This window comes from Malaclemys terrapin, chromosome 5, assembly GCF_027887155.1.
Source record: "Malaclemys terrapin pileata isolate rMalTer1 chromosome 5, rMalTer1.hap1, whole genome shotgun sequence".
Lineage (NCBI taxonomy): Eukaryota > Metazoa > Chordata > Testudines > Emydidae > Malaclemys > Malaclemys terrapin.
Window position 1 is genome coordinate 52,000,917 of NC_071509.1, and position 21,136 is coordinate 52,022,052.

Sequence of the window (21,136 nt, forward strand, 5' to 3'; positions counted from 1 at the left end):
CCCCAATCAGATTCCACATATCTCTAAGTTCTCCGTCTCCTTGCTTGGCTGGTACATTTTTAAAAAAATAAAACAATGAACTATTTTAAAAACCACAAACTAATCCATGAGAAGGGCTCCTAGGCACTACAGTCACACAATACATAAATAATAACAGAAGTACTGTAAGACCTGGGTGTTAAATCATCATGTGAGAGGGGCTCCCACCCCGTCATGGTATATAAAAAAATACACAGGATGAACGAAGTGTTACCTTCGTCTGCGGCAAGACAGTTTTCAACACACTCCCTTTCCTGGTCAATCTGGTTGGATACGGCACTGCCACTTTTCGTCCTTCGAAGGACACTCAAAGCTCGATTTATTGTTTTAAAAGACCTGCTTCTTATAGTGGAACGTTCGAAGGGCCGACCTGCAACAGACAGAGAAAAATAAATAGAATGCAGCAGCTTTGGGTTGCACAGCCAACAGAACCACGTCATTTCTGTAACCGCAGCTATGCACAGGGAAGGCAGAGGTCGTGGTGGCGGTGACGCCAGGGCTGCTGTAGCTTCTCCCTCCCTTTCTCGCTGCATATGGCTTCCCTTACGTTGTATCTGGCCCCAAATGGAGCTTCAGGCCTGAGAATTCATTACCCTTAATTTGAAGGATTGCTATCCTGTGGTGCCCCACACCCCAGGATCTTTAACTCCATCTGTTTAGCCAGCCATAAACGTAGCATTGATTTCCAGGGATAGTGGCCTGTGAACAGCACTATTCAAAGCCAAAGCCATACCATGGATTGGCTAGTGGAAAATGCCTGTAAGGTGAAGGGCTAGTGCCACAACAAATGAGCTGAGTATGTTCCACCAGCCCGCAGGAGAGAAATTGGAGGCTATTGCTAAGTCTGCTATGGAAGCAGCATATGGCACTGCTGCAAAGTCATCATGGTGGCCCCTCCAACCCCCTACCCCAACAGTGCCTAATAGGCTAGCCACACAGCATTCCATCTTCCTGAACAGGAATTATAATCAGGGAGGTGAGAAACCAAAAGGGGTCCCAGTTCTAAAGCAGGCTAAAGAACTTTTTTTAAAAGGTTTTTAAAATTGAGCAAAAATAATGATATGAAGGAGAGGAAAAAAGAGCAACAGGGACTTGCAAGACAGTACAAATGTATAATAATTGAAATACAGACTCTTCCGATTTCTACAGGGCCATAGGTATGCATGGCACTTCTTACTCTGTATCTTTCAGTACGATACGTGTACTGTGCATCACCATCTAATGGTACAAAACTCCCCAAAATCAGGCTTAACCCCCCCGCTGCTGGCCCAACCAAAACAGCAGGGTTCAGTTCTATGATGAAGGTCTTTGATTCTGGTGCTCTCTCCCCACCTTTCCATCTGCCCACCCACTGCATGCTCTCAAGACCAAAGCGTTGGTCATGGATTCCAAATACAACTCAGTTTAAATTTTTCCTTTGTAGCCATGCATCCATCCTCCCAAGACAAACTCCTTTTGGCTCCCATGCCTCCACAAATACTAGTTCTACCTGTACTATACTCTTCTTTTTACTGGCTATACTTCTTGATGGCTGCCTTTGGTCATACTGCATTTTTCCAATATGCTACACTCACTGGGGCTTGCTTGGCAGGGCAGGGTAGGGGAGGAAGAAATAGGGAAAGATTTTTTGGTGTGGTTAGTTCATTACTGTGGTTCGTTTTAGCAATGCCAGCTCCTCTGAGCTTCATCATCTTGGAATGTTGGCAAACACTCCCCCATTTCCCTGGGAAAAATTTATACCCATAAAACATTGGTTCATTTCAAGATCTTGCTGAATGCATTTTTCACCTTAAATATATTGGTTTATCGGGAGCACACCTTAACAAGACAAATACAAAATGGTTATTACAGAAAACAAAGAAGTTTCTCTGCTCTGACATTTTTAAAGCTTTCGGCAAAGTTAATTTCAGAGACAGGCCCCCTAGCCTCAGAGATCATCCTATTTAGTTCTTACTTCTGTTTTGGTTGCTTCTACTGGGGTCTCCAGAACTGCTCCCTGACTGGTTGTCTTCTGAGGCAAGGCTGAAGGCTGGATTAACTAGGCCTGGCTCATCTGTCATTAAGGCAATTGCTGCAGATGCGGAGAGCTCTGGGCCAAGAGCTGCTACGGTTAAAGTGGCACTACAGTCTGGAGAGTCATCTTGTGAACGTCTCTTTCGTTCCTTGGTAAGGCCATAATGGGATGCTCCTTTACATCTAAGGCAAAGCAAAGAAAAAGGATATGTTAGTAAAAGGTGCATTTAAAACATTACCTGCTTATGACGAGTGTCTGACACTGACAAATGATTAACAGTACCAAGGGTAACGATTGCAATTAAATCTTTTTCTTGACCTATGAAATACAGACACCAAACAATGAAAATGCCAGCCCTGTCGACGTTTCACAGAATTAAAAGAAATTGAATAGATGACACTGAATAATTAGCTAAATTATTATTTTGCTTGAGAAATGTACTTCAATAGACAATTAGATAGATACAGCCTGTTGGTAACTGTAGTTTTACTGAGCATAAACGGGAGACACAGGCATAGCAGGTGATTGATCAAATCAAAGACCGGAATCTATAATCTGTCCTTTGTGTGCAAATAATGAAAGAGACCAGTGTGAGGCTTGAAAGCTTGTTTGTGTCAGCTTATGTTTGTGAAAGAAAAAGCCACATACACAGTGCCTTTGTGAGCTCCTCACCATGACAAATATTCTCTGTCAGAGGAGCTGTCACTCTATTAGCGTAGCAGCACCTCTCTGTCCGCAGAAGATATCTTTTCCTCCCCTTTTTCCTTTTAAACCTCTTCCTTGACAGCACCTACTTCAAATCTGGGCTAACAGTATCGATGAGCCAGAACTTCAGATATAAATGCCCCTGAATATGGGTGTATTCAACAATGGAACATCAGATCCAGACCCAGCTAGCTTGAACCCACTTCAGAGTAACACACACACACAGTTTGACCTCTTTAGATCAAAAAATTAAACTATTTTAAACTGTGTCTACACTGGTGTTTATGTGGGATTCTCAGTTGAGTTAAGTGACTCCATTGGGCTAACAATTGTAAAAAGCACCTTTTCCTCCCAGTCTAGACAAGGCCCAAGAGACAGTAGGCAGTGGCCAGCCACCATCATCGTAAGAGCCCAGGAGAGGATGGAGGTCTGAGAGTCCCACCCGGAATATAGCAGTGGTGAGTGGGGGCCCAGGAGAGAGTGACGATAGCTGTTCAGTAGATATAGCTGTTGTTTGGGGTTAGATGCTCAATCCAAATTCAGATCCAGCCTGTTCTCACAAATAAAAATCCAAACCCTGAATCCTAACCTTGGCAGCAACCAAATCCATGTCAGCCCATTACTAGTTAACAGACATTTTTTTTTAAAAGAATAAATCAAGGGTAGCTAAAGATGTGGCATTGTAGTAGACAAAAATACACATCTTTCAATTTTAAATATACTTATTTTCAGAGCCTATTGTCTGTGTGTGATTGATCCTGTATGACAGACCCAGGACCACACATACACAGTTGCTTTCAAAACCCCTAGGACTGCATGAAGATAGAAGGGTTCTGTGCTCCTAATGATTCCATATTTAATCAGAGTCACACACTAACCACAAAACCATGGGGGCTCAAGGGAACAACGCCTATCACTTTTCTCCAGCGTCATTTCTACCCCACCACTGCAGCCATCACAAACATGTTCATTGTAATGAATTCTGCCTTTTAATAATTGCCTAATGAGCTTGCCCTACTTACTGTTACTATTATATCTTCCTCATGGCTAAGGTTAACTGATGACTTTCATATAAATGCCCTCTAGGATGCAATCACAGAAATAGCTGCAGAAGCCCTTAGGGACACAAAGCCTTTCGTAATACGTTGTGCACACATAGAGGAATGCATAATACATACAGTACATGATGCTGGTGGAGTATGCATCAGGGAAACTGTAAAACATGGAACAGAGGCCCATGAAATAGAAATGACTTATGGAGATATTTTTGGGCATGTAGGAGAGATGTAGATGGGAGGCAGACAAGTTACAAAACTTGGTGTGTTCATTTCAGAACCGTATTTTAATTCCGCTTACTGTTAATTACAGCAGTGGTATTTTTAAGAGAGGGAGAATTAAAAATGGTTACTGTAATATTAAATCATGTTTTATCCCCGTTGTCGTGACACTGGTTCTGACATCAATTCCCTCTAGGGCAGAGAGCTGCCTCAGCTTACTCATCTTTTAAATACTCATGAGAGCTGATCGACAAAGGACAACTTTTTTGGTGACTAGTTATTTGAATTGACAAGCAGTTTTCCTTTTGACTGTATTTGTGACCCGTTAGTGTTTGCTTGCTGTGAACAGTCAAGTGGTCAAGCTGTCCTAACACAAATACTCTGGAGAAGCAAGTCTTGAAGCTTGAATATGCACCAAAAATGTATCTCCAGCGAGCTGTATATTTGATGGTAATATTAGAAATTCATTTGATGCTGGCTTGTGACATAAGTCATCCAATTGGGGAACAGAAACAATACCACATGCCTTAGTATCTAACCACCTTGTGTACATTTCAGAGTTTGGCTCTTACCACCTGTGGCAGAGGCCAGTTTCAGAGCTCTCTCTCAAACGGAAGGAGAAGGGGTAGAAGAAAAACTCTCCTCGGGGACAGTGGCCTGGTTAAGTATTTTAAAGAGCCAGCAAAAAGTAAATGTGTCCCCTGAAGGCCCTCAGATCTTGGGGCTGCTTATTCCAAAACAAGGCTCACAACAAAACCAGCAAAATAAAAAGTACCTAAGTTTGTAAGGACTCCCCTCAGGGAGTGGAGAGCTTTCCTCACTGCTGCAGCCACTTCTAGCAGACTGGCCTTTTCCTATGTGCTCTAGAAATTGGGTGCAGCTATCCCATCTTATGCTCTACAGGTCCTCAGAGAAGTCCTCTAAATCCTTGCTTCCCACCACCCAGACAGACATTGCCTTCTTTAGTTTGGGGGAATTGTGAGTGGAGAACCAGGGCCCCACTTTTGGTTCCTGAAAGGTCTGTATCACAAGTACAGATGGCTGGAAAATGGAAATCCTTTCTTGCAAAAAAAAAAAAAAAAGTCAGGTACTGAGTGCACCCTTGTCTCTCTGGCCCTGGAGTAGGGGGCAGCCTGAGAACCAGGGAGGCAGCAACCCAGAGCGCTCAGGCTCGGCTGCTCTCCTGGAAAGCTTCTGTTCATTTAGTTTTCAGCCAAACAGAAATTTAGAAGAGCGTTCCAGGCAGAAGCCAGGGAGCCATCATATCAATATTCCCAATGGATTTTTTTTCCCCCAAAAATGAAAGTTTTCTTGTGGACATTTTTGGTTTTGTAGAAAAGGCATTTTTTGTCAGAAAATCGTTGCAGTTAAAAATTCTCAATGAACTTTACTCACAACAACAAACCAGTCACAAGTTATTTGTGCAGGAAATAAAACATATGTGGAGAATTTGGAATAACCAATTTCAAAATGTTGCAATCACCCAGTGAACATTCCACAATCAAACAAAATGTTTGTTCTGAATTATTTGCCCATCTCCGATTACTATCTTCCTACATCGTGGATATGTTACAAGGATTCAGGATTTAATAGCAGAGGCTGCTATGTAAGTATTTATTATTACCACAGAAGGTATTTGTAACATGCTGCTGGGGATACCCAAAGCTCTGAGGCACTGTTACCCCTCTGCCTCAGCTAGAGTGAATTTTATTGGAGAGTAAACTATGCATCAGATCCCTGCCATCCCATCTGTCTTCCTCACCAGCCAACTCCACCAGGCTCTCCCTGCTCCAACCTGGCCTAGCAGGAAACAATCAGTGGACTCAGGGCTGGATTTACATCTTACGTGCCCCTAGGCACAGCATTTTCAGTGTCCTCCCTTCCTACAGTTGACCTTCGTGTTTTCCGTAAAAAATGAAATGAAAAGAAATATAAACTCAACCTCCCCGGGAAGCCATGAGACCCTTCGCCATGCACGGCACTCCCAGCCCGGTGCTCAGCCCACCCCAGGCGAGGCGCAAGTGGGGGACTGTACCTCTCCCCATGGAGAGTGGTCCCTGGGTGTCTTCTGTCCCTCCCACAGCCTGGCATGGCAGCCATATTCTGGCTCGGCAGCCATGCTCTGGCTCTGCCTGTCCAAGTGAATGGAGCGCTGGCCACGCCCTTCCCTCTCCCTCCCCAGCACAGGGCAGAAGCGGCGCAGGGCTGAGATTGGGAAGGGCTGGGACATTCCCAGCACCTTCAGCAGCCGTCCCGCCCGCCTGTGGCTCACAGTTCCTCAGGTGGGCTGACTCAGACACTCACCCTGCTCCAGCCCTACAGGCTGGGCAGCCACCAACCCGTGCCAGGAGCCCAGCTGCCCGCAGGGGAGCTGTATGTATTAACTTTTTAACTTTTAACCCACTTTTAACTTTTAGGTGCCCCTAGAATGTGTGCCTACTGTGCCAGTGTGTGCCTACTGTGCCAGTGTGTGCCTACTGTACCTAATTGGAAATCCAGCCCTGTATACTCCAGCCCCTGAGCTTCTCAGAGATGTTTCTCTGCAGTGCACTGCGCCTATCACTGTACATTCACTGAAGATATTACGTTCACTGCTCTTTTAAAAAGAGTAAGTATACTACAGCTCATTAACTTAACTTGGATAAACACACCCTCCCCTTCAAACACAGCCCTGAATTGGTTTATAGTAAAAAAATAAAACAAGTTTGTTAACAAGTGGACATAGTTAAGTGATACTAAGTAAAAGAGATAAAGGTAGACACCGTTACAAGTAAATTAAAGTGAAAACAAGCATCTAAAAGACTAAACAATCTATCAAGATACAATCTTTGTTCAAGATGGTTTCTCCAATCCCCAGTATTCTTTCCAACTTTCCAGCACAGAGACCAAATTGCTAAGGTGAAGGAAAATGAAGGAGTCTCTCTCTCTGTTCCTTATATCCCCAAAGGGATGTCTTTGTCTTTCTTATAAGTCAGGAACACCTCCTGGGGATTCAGTTTCCTGCCTCTCTCAAGTTCAGGCTCAGGATAACACTGGCCAGTTTAGCTCGATTATTTTGTTTACTGCTAATATGTAAATTGAGGTAAACCCACAATCCTTTGTCTAGGACAGACCTGTTTATCACCTTTATCTAGGGTAGGCTGTTTGGTAACATCCTACAGGGGACATTTATAACTTCATACATAATGTTAACCAATGCATTTGACATCGATATTAATAATCAGTGTGCTATTAGTTTTCAAATGATACCTCAGAAGACATATTTTATACCAACATTATTGCAGTAGTGTGTAGAGGGTGAACACAGGAGTACACAGGTCACAATATTGTTAGGGACTTTAAATTTTAAACCAATGTCAGGTAAAAGTCAGTTGATGATATAAGAGATTCACAGCAGAGAGCACACCACTTAGCAACAAGACAGACCAGACTAACTCTAAACTAGAAATTGGAGTATTTTTACCATGTGACCAAGGTTCAGTTAATTACACACCTAGGCCCCAGTCCTGCAAATGGATCTGCAGGGGCAGACCCTTACACTTGCATGAAGCCCCACTGAAGAAAATGAGACCCTGCACAGGCACATAGGCACACCAACATGGAACCAATTGCTGAATCGGTGCCAAAGAACTTTCTTTCACTTAAACTATACCACACGTTCTCTGGCCATCCCAAATCACTGATGTTTATTCTGTTACACAGACAGACAGTTAACAGAGTCCAGCCAACCAGTTTGTTTCAGAGAACAATTTCTCCTAATGTACAGATGGATGGCGAGGTTTAAGATGTGGCAGACTGGCACTGTGTTCTAAGGTGAAAGACATCTTCTAATTCTACCAGTAGAAGTTAAAAGACAGCCAAAGCTTTTTAAGTGTGAACACCAAATCTGTACCCTAAATAATTGTGGCAGGCATAAATCAGCAAGACTCCAGCAATCTCACTTCAGATTAACATATTATCCCTAGAAGAAGAAAAACCTCAAACTTGCAATAAAATCTGCAGTGGCACCTCTTCACTTTCAAACATCCCTGTTTCACTTAAGAGGACACTGCTGAGATAACAGAAAATAGAACTAAGCAAATATGTTTCTCTAGCCATGAATGGAGGCGACTGCTTAAGTGGAATCATATTTGTATAGTTTAAGCTTTCTTTTCTTTCCATATGACCATGTTTGGCTCTCTAAACAGAGAGAGAGCCAAGAAATAGCTACATGCCAGTACTAATTTTCTCTCTTGTTGTGACTAATACTCAGCGCTTTGATTTATGGATGAAAAAGAGGGATGGAAAGGAAAGTAGGATCCCTGATTATCATGGGCAAGTCACAAAGTGACTAGAACACTGACTGGTGGCCAAGGTGAATTGCAGATTTGTGTTCTCCCTCGGTTGATCTGGACAGCAATACTTTTGTGCTGCAACAGGATATAGAAACGTTGGGCTGGTCTTCATTACTGGGGTAAGTCAACCTAAGTTACGCTACTCCAGCTACGGGAATAACGTAGCTGGAGTTGACATAGCTTAGGTCAATTTACTCTGGTGTCTTTACTGCGTTGCATTGACCGGAAACGCTCTCCGCTTGACTTCCCTTACTCTTCTTGGGGAGCTGGAATACTGGGGTTGACCAGAGCGCGATATTGATTTAGCGGGTCTTCACTAGACCTGCTAAATCAGTGGTTCTCAAACTTTTGTACTGGTGACTTTTCACATAGCAAGACTCTGACCGCAACCCCCTTTATAAATTAAAAAGGCTTTTTTATATATTTAACACCATTATAAATGCTGGAGGCAAAGTGGGGTTTGGGGTGGAGGCTGACAGCTCACGGCCCCCCCATGTAATAGCCTCGTGACCTCCTGAGGGGTCCCAACCCCCAGTTTGAGAACCCCTGTGTTAAATCAACCCCTGCTGCAATCGATTGCAGCAGCCTCAATCTCCCTGTAGTGAAGACCAGCCCATTGTGAAGGCCACAAAAAAAAAAAAAAAAGAAGATAATGCAAATTGTCCTTTTACAAAAATGTGCATAGTTGAATCAGCGCTGTTAAATAAGCGTCAGAAGGAGATCACAGGAATTTCAAAAACTAGCTTCTTATACTTGCAGCCTCTTTTATAATGAAGCTCCAGAAGCCAGGAGTTAGGACTTCCCCTGCACTGAAGTGCTAGTTTAGGGCTAGACTGTGCCTTTTAGCTACAGCCCATAGAAAGGGGAGTGCAAATCTGCACCGTCCCAGGGAAGCTTTAGAAGATGTGCCTCCCACCCCTCCCTGGCCGTGCTGGCTGGAGCACCCATGGGGAAAAAAATAGTGGGTGCTCAGCACTACCAACCACAGCTGTTCGGCGCCGCCACCGATTGGCTGATTGATGGGTTGGGGAGGGGCTTGGGGGAGGCGGAGAACAGCGAGTGGTGGGTGGGCGGGAGCCTCGGGGAGGGGGAAGAGCAGGGGTGGGAAGAGTCGGAGTGAGGGTGGGGATTCGGTGGAGAGAGTGGAGTGGGTGGGAAGAGGTGGAGCGAGGGTGGGGACTCGGGGGAGGGAGTGGAGCAGGGGCGGGGCCATGAGGCGGAGCAGGGGTTGAGCACCCCTGGGGAAGACTAAAAGTCAGCGCCTATGCCTGGGCATGTGGAGCCATGGCTCTGGCCTGTGTTTTGCTGGAGGTCAAACTAAACCATCATAATGGGGCCCTTCAGGGAATACTCCCTTGGTTGTTCCCAGGAGTGAGGGAGCATTGCAGTAACAGTCCCCTGTGTGTCAACAAGCACCAGGGCTACAGTTCTGGTCAGCCCTTACACAGACAGCTCAAGGTAGGATGATGGTAGAAGCTCCTTACTCCCTCTCCCTCACTGCCTGGGAGGAGAGGGGAGCGGGGAGCTGTCTAGTCTTTGGTAACAGTAAATCCTAAGGACAGTGCTACACTTAAAACGCTGCAGCTGAAGTGCTTCAGTGGAGATGCTTCTACTCCAACAGGAGAGCTTCTCCCGTCAGGGTAGTTAATCCACTTCCGTGAGAGGTCGTAGCTCTGTCAACGGGAGAAGCCCTCCCCTTGACCTAGTGCTGTGTACACTGCGGGGTAGGGCGGTATAACTGTGTGGCTCGGGAATGGGAATTTTTACACCCCTGAGCGGCGTTGTTATACCGGTATAAGTTTAAAGTGTAGACCTGGCCTAGTCACCAGAACCATGAGTTTCAAAGGGCGGCAGTAGCAGCTGAAATTTGGTCCTACATTTTGTAAAAAAACAACTTTGACCAAATGAACTTTGACCAACAAACTCAAGGCCAATAAAAATGTTGCCACATTTTGAATATTCCAGTGAAAATGGTAGGTTTTAAACAAATATTTCCATTGTAACGTCTGAAACCCAAACACTGCAGCAGGGACGGTCTGAAGGTGAAGCGGATTTCAGGGATTTCCATTGGCAAAAAGTAAACAAAGAGCATAAACAGTGACAAGTACATAGGATTGTCACAATTCTTTCACTTTTAAATAATCTCAAGTGTTATCAGTAACATGGACAGAGAATAGTGTTTGTTTATAGCGCATATATAAACGGCCTGTGTCCTTTCTAATCTATGTCACTTTTTGGGTTAAGTTTGCTTTCCCTAATCCACTCCTGACTTTAATAAAAGCATGTGGGGTGACTAGAATGCTGACTGAAGTGAGAGACTAAGAAAAATTGCTTGAGCCTGATATAAAATAGACAGGGAGCACAGAGGTTTCCTCTGCTCAGCTCTAACAACCCACCTCTCCTCTGACCTACAACAACCCCAGTTATGTCAGTGCAGGCAATAGTTTGTTTCAGCAGAGCAGCACTGAGCATGTTGTCAGGGTGCAACTAATAATAAATAAGAGTAAGTAAGCGCAAGACACACTTATTATTGCCCAGTGGAAGAGAACACTGCACCAAGGGCCATAACCAGCGACCAGCATCTAAACTGTGACTAACATATACAGCTGTGCTTCTTCAGCTAGACTCCACGGAGGGTGTAGTTTCTGAGAGGCATTTGTGGTGTTAGGGGTGTAAATCAGGCTAAGGGAAGAGCTAATATAAATCAAGATGGGCAGTGCCAAATGTCAATCCCATCAATTAGCATAGCCTACCTGCAGGACTAGTCCTTAGTGAACCAATCCTGTGGAAAGGTAACAAGGAGTCCGGTGGCACCTTAAACACCAACACATTTATTTGGGCATAAGCTTTCGTGGGTAAAACCCACTTCTTCAGATGCATGGAGTGAAAATTACAGATGCAGGCATTATTATACTGACTGACAGAGGATAAGGGCCAGATGCAAGGACACATGAAAAATCAAGCAGCATCAGCCCTCTCTTCTGAGCTCTCTCAACCTGAGTTTGATCAGGTGTCCTGGTAGAGTCAGGCTGTGCTTCCCTACCTTGTCTTAAAAAGTAGCTGTTTATGTATTGCATATAATCCTGTTTGGCATTACCACACACGGCTACTGGTTTTTCTTCCTGAATAATGACGTGTACACAGTGTAGCCTTGAAGCACATGTTGATGATTCAGAAAAATCAATTCAGCTGCCTGGTACTAGAACAAACTAATGGGCAGATTTGAAGGGTTGGCAGATTCTATTTGCTCTGCTGGTAGCACTATAGCATTTGCTTGTCAAAGAGAAATCAGGTCATATTCAAGGTCCTAAGCAATAACCATCCAATTATCTGAATGCTGTGAAAGTGAAGAAACCCAACAAAAGAAGCAGCAACCACTGCAGCAACTATTTGTATTTGCTACACCTCCAGTGATCAGAGAGACTTAAAGCACTGGCATTAGCAATGTGTCACAAGTGCATGTAAATCACAACCTCAAGGAACCTATGTCCTTAGAGCATCTAGCTCCCTAATATAACCCTTTATATCACTTTCATACCACAAATGAGCATGGCACAATATACCCAAAAGCTACATAGAGATCAGGTTAAACTGCTAAACTTTCCAGTCCTCCAGAAGCAGCATGGTCTGGCGGACCGAGTGTGGCATGGGAACACATGAACTCATCTAAACCCAGCTTGGCCACTGATGCGCTGGGTGGCCTTGGACAGCTACTGTAACATCTTAGCCTCTCTGTATCCCATCTGTAAAATAGGGATAACAATGCTTAACTACTGTTGAAAGGATTATTTAGTTAATGCACTTGGTATATGAAAAATGCTACATACATCCTTAGTATCTTGTTCATCATCTTGAACCTACCTCCTTGTCATTCTTTTATAGAGGATTATGTCAGGTTGACAGTATTTCTTGGAGCCACTACAGTTGTGGGCTATAAGTAGGAAGCTGCTGTCTATAAGTTAGCTTCCATAAGTCTTTGTAGAGAAGCATTCTTCACTGGCAAAACTTAAACCCCCGTGGCCAAAATTTCCACACTAGTTGTCTAAATGTTAGGCTCACACATAAAACCACATTTAGGCACTTAAACAGAAGCGGCCTCATTTTCAAAACTACTGAGCACTTCAATAAGCTTTCTTGATGCTCAGCACTTTTATTTAAGGGGTGGGTCTAAATATGGATTGAGCAACCAAAAATACAGACACCTAAGTTTTAAAATTGTGACCTAGGTCTCCTTTATCATTTAGTTTGTCAGGGTTTTTCCATTTTGTATGGAAAAAGCCCATGTTTCATATCAATTAAGTGCAAAACTGTCCTAACTATTATTTCTCATTTACATTATAGGAGTATTGATAAATGGATGTAAACAAGAGTACTTTTAAGGACAACTGCTCAACTATTGTTGACTGACAGTTGGAAGGGACCTCTTAAATCAGCAGTCTAGATGAGTGACTTTATCCTATACTTTATCCCATAAATCTAGTTGTCCTCAGTTTCAGCATCTCTAATCAAGACTGCGATAACTATATATTACAATTCTACTTTAGACAAACTGCTCCCCCATCCAGTTGTCAGAAATATTTTCTAATTTCCATCTTACATGTGTTCTTTATTGCCAATCAGTGATCCTTGCTTTACTACAAGTATACAATGAATTTAGTGTTTTGATTCTGTTGCGTTACTACTCTATAAATATTATATAGGTTCTGATCCCTCTTAAATGTTATTTCTTTAAGATTAAGCCCTCTAATCTTTTCTCAGAAGACGTAGTCGGAATCCCTTCATCACTGTAGATAGGGTTCTCTGAATCTTTTCTATAGTCTCAAACTTTTGTTTTTGTTTTTTTAAAGTGAAGGCATAATTCTGCAAAGTATCATATATACTTGTTCATAAGCCAGATTTTTTTAGTAAAAAAGGGAAGCACCAGAGAAGGGGGTTGGTGTATGAACGGTTATAGAGAGGGAGAGGTGGGACACAACCCGTCCCCCACATCCCAACAGAGGGGGCAAGGATAAGCAGCACAGCCAGCAGAGCCTACATCAAGAGGCGGGGCCCAGAGTCTCTCTGCTTCTGGCCATGCTGCTCTCCTAGGGTTACCATATTTCAACAAGCAAAAAAGAGGACGGGAGGAGCCCCGCCCTAGCCCTGCCCCTGCCCCTCCCACTTCCCGCCCCCCCAGAACCCCCAACCCTCCCCCCGTTCCTTGTCCCCTGACTGCCCCCTCCTGGGACCCCTGCCCCTAACTGCCCCCCGGGACTCCACTCCCTATCTAAGCCTCCTTGCCTCTTGTCCCCTGACTGCCCCAACCCTTATCCACACCCCCACCCCCAGACAGACCCCTGGGACTCCCACGCCCCATCCAACCACTCCCCACCCCCTGACAGCCCCCCCCAGAACTCCCAACCCATCTAAACCCCTCTGCTCCCTGTCCCCTGACTGCTCCGATCCCTCCACACTCCTGCCCCCTGACAGACCCCCAGAACTCCCAACCCATCTAAACCCCTCTGCTCCCTGTCCCCTGACTGCTCCGATCCCTCTCCCCACCCCTGCCCCCTGACAGCTCCCCCCCAGAACTCCCAGCCCCCTACCCCCCGCTCCTTGTCCCCTGACTGCCCCCTCCTGGGACCCCTGCTCCTAACTGCCCTCCAGAACCCCACCCCCTACCTAAGACTCCCTGTTCCTTGTCCCCTAACTGCCCCCTCCTAAGACCCCCCCCCCAACTGCCCCCCAGGACCCTACCCCCTACCTGTACCCTGACTGCCCAAAACTTTCTCCACTCCCCTCCAAAAGCCCCCCCCCGTTTCTTGACTGCCCCCTCCAGAACCTCCCTGTCCCTTCTCCTGCCCCCCCTTACCCTGCTGCTCAGAACAGGGTGTTGGGCTCTGTGCCAGCCGGACACATGGCTGAGCTCCCCAGCACAACACAAAACCCGGTCCCTGGCCCTGCACAGGGTTGCCGGAGCGGGCTGCAGGAGGAGGAGCTGCCGGCCGGCTCAGAATGCAGGGGGGGGGGGGTGGGAGGAGGAAGCTGCTCCGGAGTCCAGCCCGGGACTTTCCTGCAGCCCTCCCAGCCGCTCGCTCTGCTCTGCCAGGGGAGGGGGAAATCCCGGACATTGTGAGTGCTTTACAAATTCCCCCCGGACGCTATTTTTAGCACACAAAAGGAGGACATGTCTGGGTAAATCCGGACGAATGGTAACCCTAGCTCTCCCCCCAGCCTCCGAAGCAGCTGCAGCTCTGGGGCTGGCAGGCTGCAGCCGTGCGGCCCGGCCTGGCCTGCCAGAACATGCTGCGGCTGCACCGCCCGGCCCGGCCCGCCGGAGCAGCTCCAGCCAGGCCAGAGACATCCTCCCCTGGCCCTCCCTAGATAAGATGGGAAGGGATGGGATGGGAAGGGGAGAGTGCGGGTGTCCCGGGATAGGGGTGGGGTCATGTGAGGGGTGGTCACAGGGGTTACTGCCCTGACTCCCAGCTTCTCCCCCCCCAAAAAAAATTTCCCCACCAGTTGCTGTCCCGGCCCGTCAGGGTAAGCAGCTGGCACGTCCGCACACTTTGTTTACTGAGGTTTACCTCCGTGCCTGCGGACGCTCGAGGTAAACAAACCATCTCGGCCCACCAGCAGCTTATCTTGATGGCCCAGGAGCCAAAATTTGCTGACCCCTGAATTATATTAGGGTCGGCTTATGAACGGGTCATAAAAATTTCCATTTTTACTTATCCATCTTCGGAGGGGGATGGGGAGGGAGGCGGGTCAGCTTATAAAAAAACCAGCTTATGATCGAGTATATATGGTACAGTGAAACCTTATCAATACAACCTAACATTGTTTTACATCTTCTCTTATCCTACAAAGATCCATCCCAATGTAGAATGGCCCTTTTCAAAATGCCCTTACGTTGTGCAGCCCAAGAAACAAAAAATTCAAATATTATATCATGTTTTGCATATCAGACTTCTTTGACATCAGATATTAACTTATATGCAGTAATAGGAAAGTAGCCCCTTTCCTATACCCACATATATGCAACTTATGTGTAAATAAAAAATAATGTACTGTCTAAGTACATGAAAAGTTTGTGTCCTTTCTACAAGGGTGAACTCATTTATAGTTGGTTATCCCACAAACTTCTCAGTTAATGATTGTATCTTAAATAATGCCACCTATTTTTTAAACAGACTATGAATCATTCTGTAGTATTCTCAAGGAAACAGGGATTCTTAGGTTTCAATTAAATGAGTTTACTAAATAAACTATTACATCAAGACTATAATGGAGAAAGCTAGATTTAGCTCAAGAGTCCCCTAACTGTGTGTCTCCAAGTCTCTCTCTAGCGTAATTCCTCTTGGCTCTGCACTTTCTGTTAGATACATACGGTATCCACAATGTGACTTTCTGCCCCATATTCTTCCCTTTACTACCTGGACTGTTTTGCAATAAAGCCTAGCTCACTCTGGCCCAAAAAGGACTTCCACTCTGTAAGTCATAGTTCTGCTTGTGCATTCCCCTTGTGTAATACCTAGAGAGAAAGGACAAAAGGACCTACGCTGTGGTTTCAAAAACAGGCCAATTAATAACAAGGGGAAAAGTGTTTGCCATCCTATCACACACATTTGTTATTAAGCATACAGACAAATGGAGAAAGAGTTCAGCCCACTGCTTCCCTAAATTCCAAAGACTAGATATGGAAATATGGTAATACTGGTCAAAGATTGAAATTCTACACTTAAAATTATCAAAAATTCATAATTTATTCATGTTATGAGACTCTTTACCATAGTTAAACAGTTTTCTTAAAACGAAACATAGTATTTTATCACCAGAACATTTTTTTTATTATAAAACATTCTTAAATGGAAGTGGCCAAAGGCCTCAATCACAAATGGGATTGTTGTGCACTGTACAAACATAGGTAAAAGAGAATCATTGTCCTAGAGGGTTCCCTCCCCCTCTCCCCCCACTCTAGTTCCCTGTCATCTCATCTCATCTCTTCTCTCTGTCTTTTTTTCTTTCTGTGATGATTTTGAGGCTACAATTGTACATGCCTATCTTTAGGCCTGTCGTCTGAGTTGAAAAGAAACAAAATTTGATTGCAGTGGTATCATCAATCTGTAAGGGGAGTTTTAAATTGCTAGCTACAGCTTAGTTCAGTGGTTCTCAAACTTTTATACTGGTGACCCCTTTCATAGCAAGCCTCTGAGTGCAGCCCCCCCCCCTAAATTAAAAACACTTTTTTATATATTTAACACCATTATAAATGCTGGAGGCAAAGTGGAGTTTGAGGTGGAAGCTGACATCTCACGACCCCTCATGTAATAACCTCGTGACTCCCTGAGGGGTCTCGACTCCCAGTTTAAGAACTCCTGGCTTAGTTGGATATGTCAGAATTTAGGTGGGAAATATCAGCTTCTCTTATGGATTAGTACAGCAGAGCTGCTTTATTTATCTTTCCTAACAGAGCTACTTCTTTGAAAAGCTAAGGTTATAATTCAATTTGTGGATTCACCTTCTGTTTCCCCTGCCCCCCAAATCATTAATACTGTGAGACACAGCACGTTATCAATAACAGTTTCTTGTGGCACATTTCAGGCTTCTGCTTCAGGGCTACAGCGATAGGTTTTACTTTCCTCAGACACACTGATGTCACTCTTAAATGTAGTGCTTGTAGTATGGGTGTAGAGCAGGAGCAACAAAAATGTGGAAGCAAGCTAAGGTGGAAGACCAGAAGCCAGCCCAATAATCATATGCACTAAGAACACTAGATATTGATATTATTCATCACTGGAAAATCATTGGCTGCAAGTATATAATCGTGATGATCTTGTAACACCAGAAACTGGGAACTACTATTTCTATAAACTTTTGCAGTGAGGAATTAATGGCTTTAAGATTAACTTAACAATATTAAACACACTCACATTCAATCTTTTCAAGCTTACTGCCACAGGTAAGGAAGAGGGAGAGCCTGAGAGAGATTTGATATTACTTTTTTACTTTTGGGAGGAGCACAGATACTAAACGTGCTGAGTGTCATATATGCATGTAGTTAGGCAGAGAGATGGATATTCAGAGTAAGACAGAAAAATAAGGTACTCAGGGCTCAAACCTTTGGGGTGCAGAGAGCCTTTAACTCCTATGGATGGTCAATAGGATTTGAGGGTCCTCAGCAACTCATATTCAGGCTTTAAGCTGTATTACCCCACCAATCCTAAAAATATGCTAATGGACCTGACCCAGAGAAGTGCTGAGAATCCTCAGCTTCTGTGAACCCCAGTTGTGGTGGAACTTTGTATTATTACTTGGCAGGATTGGGCCATTTTCTACAAGACACATTTTAGAAATGAAATAAAAGCTAGGATTTTTCTGATGAATAATTCATTTCAAGAGGAAGACCTGAAAACATTAATTAAATAAAATCTGCCCCCAAAAGATTGGATGATGGAAAGCCTATGTTGCTCATTAAACATCAGTGGTCCCAGAGTGCCAAAACATTCTCATCTCCGTCAATGATTAAATATAGAAGATATGTACTGTAGATTAACTATGTGTACATCTCTACAAGGAGTTAACCTGGCATTTGGACAGTTCCACATGCTTAAATATTCCCCATTAATAGCTGTCAACTTCACATCTGGTTTCTGAATCCTTCCAGGAGCCTCCAGAGAACAAGCACTGGTATTAAGCAGACAATCCTGCCTATTATAATAAAATGATAAACACAATCCTTTCAATAGCAAATGAGCACCACACTTAGTGAGACTGCAGATAATTCAAAATTATGATGGTTTCAGATTTTAACTGAGGGGTCCATGTTTTCTTTGCAAAAGAGCCTAATCAAAATCAGAACTTTTATACAATGGCTCTACTTTTTTATACTGGCTGAACCAAGTTGTTTGGTGCAAAAACAACAAGTGAAGACAGAGTGAAATTTCCAAAGTACTGCAATTATGTGCCTCATAACTCATACAATCGGCTATAGTGACACAGTGTTCTTTAGACGACATGGAGGGGTTCATCCTGAAATAGATGTTAAAACGCAGCCACAAATCTGTTAATTGCTTGATGTATTTTTCATGTTTGTTGTTCAGTATTTTGATCATTTGATTATATTTAAACAAGAATAACTAGCTACCCAGAAATCTCAAGAATATCTCAGCATGATCTTCCCCGCCTACCGTACTTCGAAAGTAAGAAAACTGCATAACAGAGAAGACAATATTGGCACTAGCAGTACTAAGACAACTCAAACCTGCCAAATAATAAATTAGGGGGAGGATTTTTTTTTAATTGAGTTGTGGGTTAATCTGTGTTTTGATTATAAAATCAAAGCCTTTAAATGATAACAAAACACACATCTCGCATTAAAGAAAGTTAGTGGGTGGCGACATTTTTCCTTCCCCTGTGTTGGCATTTAGTTTTGTGAGAAAGGTTATTGTCTGTGGTGTGGGGCAGGATGGAAATGGAGCACTTGTAAATAGTTTTATTTCAACCTTTTTTGTGTCGGCGGATTAATATTTTGTATCTTATCACATTAATTCTGTACATGCTTTACATAAAATTTCCTTGGCGATAGCGAAGTAAAATACCCACCAAGTAACAGATTAAACACATCAACTTAGCTGAGATCAAAATGTCTGGTTTTAAGCTATTGCTGACATAAAACAAGAATATAAATGGCCAGATTTGAAATATAAAACAGTTTAAAAGCATCACATCCAATTTCAGGGAGCTTCCAATCAGGATCTTATTTTTACTAACCTGCTGCCTGAAGTAGTTGGAGATTTTTGACTGCAGCCCCAGGCATATTATGACAAACAATGAACACTGTCTCCACACCATGTTCCATCAAATAAAAAGGTGTAAATAGCAGCCCAGAAGTCTGGATTTAGTGACACTTGCCTCTGACCTTAACAACCCTTAGATCCCCCAAGGCCTCTTTTAGGTCAGACTAAGTATTCAGATTTCCACTCTGGTCTTGGTAGAGACTAAAAATTCTGAAAGAGGGTCTGCTTCATGCCAGCAAAGGTCAGAAAATGGCCTCTGATAAAATGGTGGTAAAAATGAAGAGTAACTCAGGTGCCCATGTAAGCGTTGCACATGTGTGGATAGGAGTGGGTGGGGAAAAGGAGCATCACAGGATGTTAAAAATACATTTTTGTTACTTTAAAAAGTAATTCTCCTGACCTGTTGACTTCATGATCTGACCTTTAACAAGGAGCAAAAACAGTTTAAAACATAAGTGAATCAGAGTGTCTTGCACAAAACCCTGAACCAGCAGGGGCTCCTTGTAGGGGGGAATGGAACACAGCTTTAGTTTCATTGCTTTCAACATAAATGAGTATTGACACTGGAATAAAAAGTAGATTAAGTAACATTACTGAATAAACTTCTCATTACACTGGAGGTTCTGTGGACTTAACAGATACAGCAGCAGACCTTGCTCATCTAACTGTAGTAAAGCCCCATGCGGGTATCAGGTCCTAACAACTGCCCAGGGCTCTTGCTATGATTATCATTGGAAGAGGATTTGGTTAAGTGCGATCTTGTGAGCTGCTGATTTTCAGAATTAGAACTTTCCTTTATTCTTATGCCTATTGGGTAGGCAAAATCTCCTTTGGTGATGGTTTAATGGGATTAAAAACATCCCCTGGAATATGCTAAAATAATAACAATAACAACGAAGAAATAGTCTGGCATTTTGGTGAGGTATTCTGATAATCCGTTAAAATGCACACAGGACAAAACCAAATATAAAGTTTGAGAAGTCCTTGTTCAGTCATAGTACAAATATCACAGGTATATTGATTATAGTCCACTGAAAGCTTACATGGTAAGTAACACTGATTACTCCGTAAAAATTACAAAATGCATTCTCCTTTTAAATTTCTAATTTTTTCATAACAGAATTGTTGATAATACAAAGTATTTACTTACCTAAGAAGTGAGAGCATAATCCTGTCAAACAGCCATTGACTTTAATGTGATTAGGATCAGGCCATAAGGGAGGGCATGAGATATGGGAGAGAAGGGAATATCAGAGTAGAGATGGTATAGCTCATAAGTTATGCTTTTTATTTATAGAACAAAAGCACTTTAGAAAGAATGGTAAGTATATGTATCTCTCTTTTATAGATGGGGAAACTGAGGCATGTGACAATGAAATGACTTTCCCAGAGTTGAAGAGAAATGTAGTGACAGAGCTGGGAATAAAATACAGGTCTCCTGATTTCTAGTCCAGTGTCCAACACACTGTACCATGCTAGTAAAGTTTAATCAAAGAAAATTCCTTCACTATTGAAATTAAAAAGTCATGGAAACATATCTATTGAAGTTAAGATTCATAACATTTGTTTGTGACACATTTAAAATTTGGGCCTAAATTGCCCAGATGGTTTCTCTTTACATTCCTAATCTTGCTGACAATGCATGTTTTCTTTCATGCTTCCTAGAACGAAAGTTACAGTTAAACTGTAAATTAAAGAATGGATAAAAAAATGGACTGTCTTTTGTACAGCACCTAGCAAAATGGGGCCCAGTTTCTGATATGGAGCTCTTGGTGCTAATGTTATATAAATGTTATATAGCAATAATTTTTTTAAAAAAATCTCTAACACTATGTCAATTACACTTTGATCAAAGTTACTCCTTGAAACCACTCTACACCTCCATACACTGAGCATTTTCTGAGGAATATATATCACACACACACACACACACACACACACACACACACCCCTTTCCTTTAGTCACTTCAAGTCTGTCAGACAATTGGC

At 43.4% G+C, this 21,136-nt stretch overlaps 1 protein-coding gene across 5 annotated transcripts in view; it reads right to left on the reverse strand.

Moving 5' to 3' along the window:
* The window catches only part of LNX1 (ligand of numb-protein X 1), a 159,924-nt gene that overhangs the window by 46,237 nt on the left and 92,551 nt on the right, over positions 1–21,136 (reverse strand). For all 5 annotated transcript variants that reach the window (XM_054029104.1, XM_054029105.1, XM_054029103.1 and 2 more), the window contains 2 exons: positions 1,994–2,235; positions 254–409 (listed from right to left, as the gene is read on the reverse strand). In XM_054029104.1, coding sequence (XP_053885079.1) covers positions 254–409; positions 1,994–2,235 — 398 coding nt within the window. The remainder of the gene's footprint in view (positions 1–253; positions 410–1,993; positions 2,236–21,136) is intronic.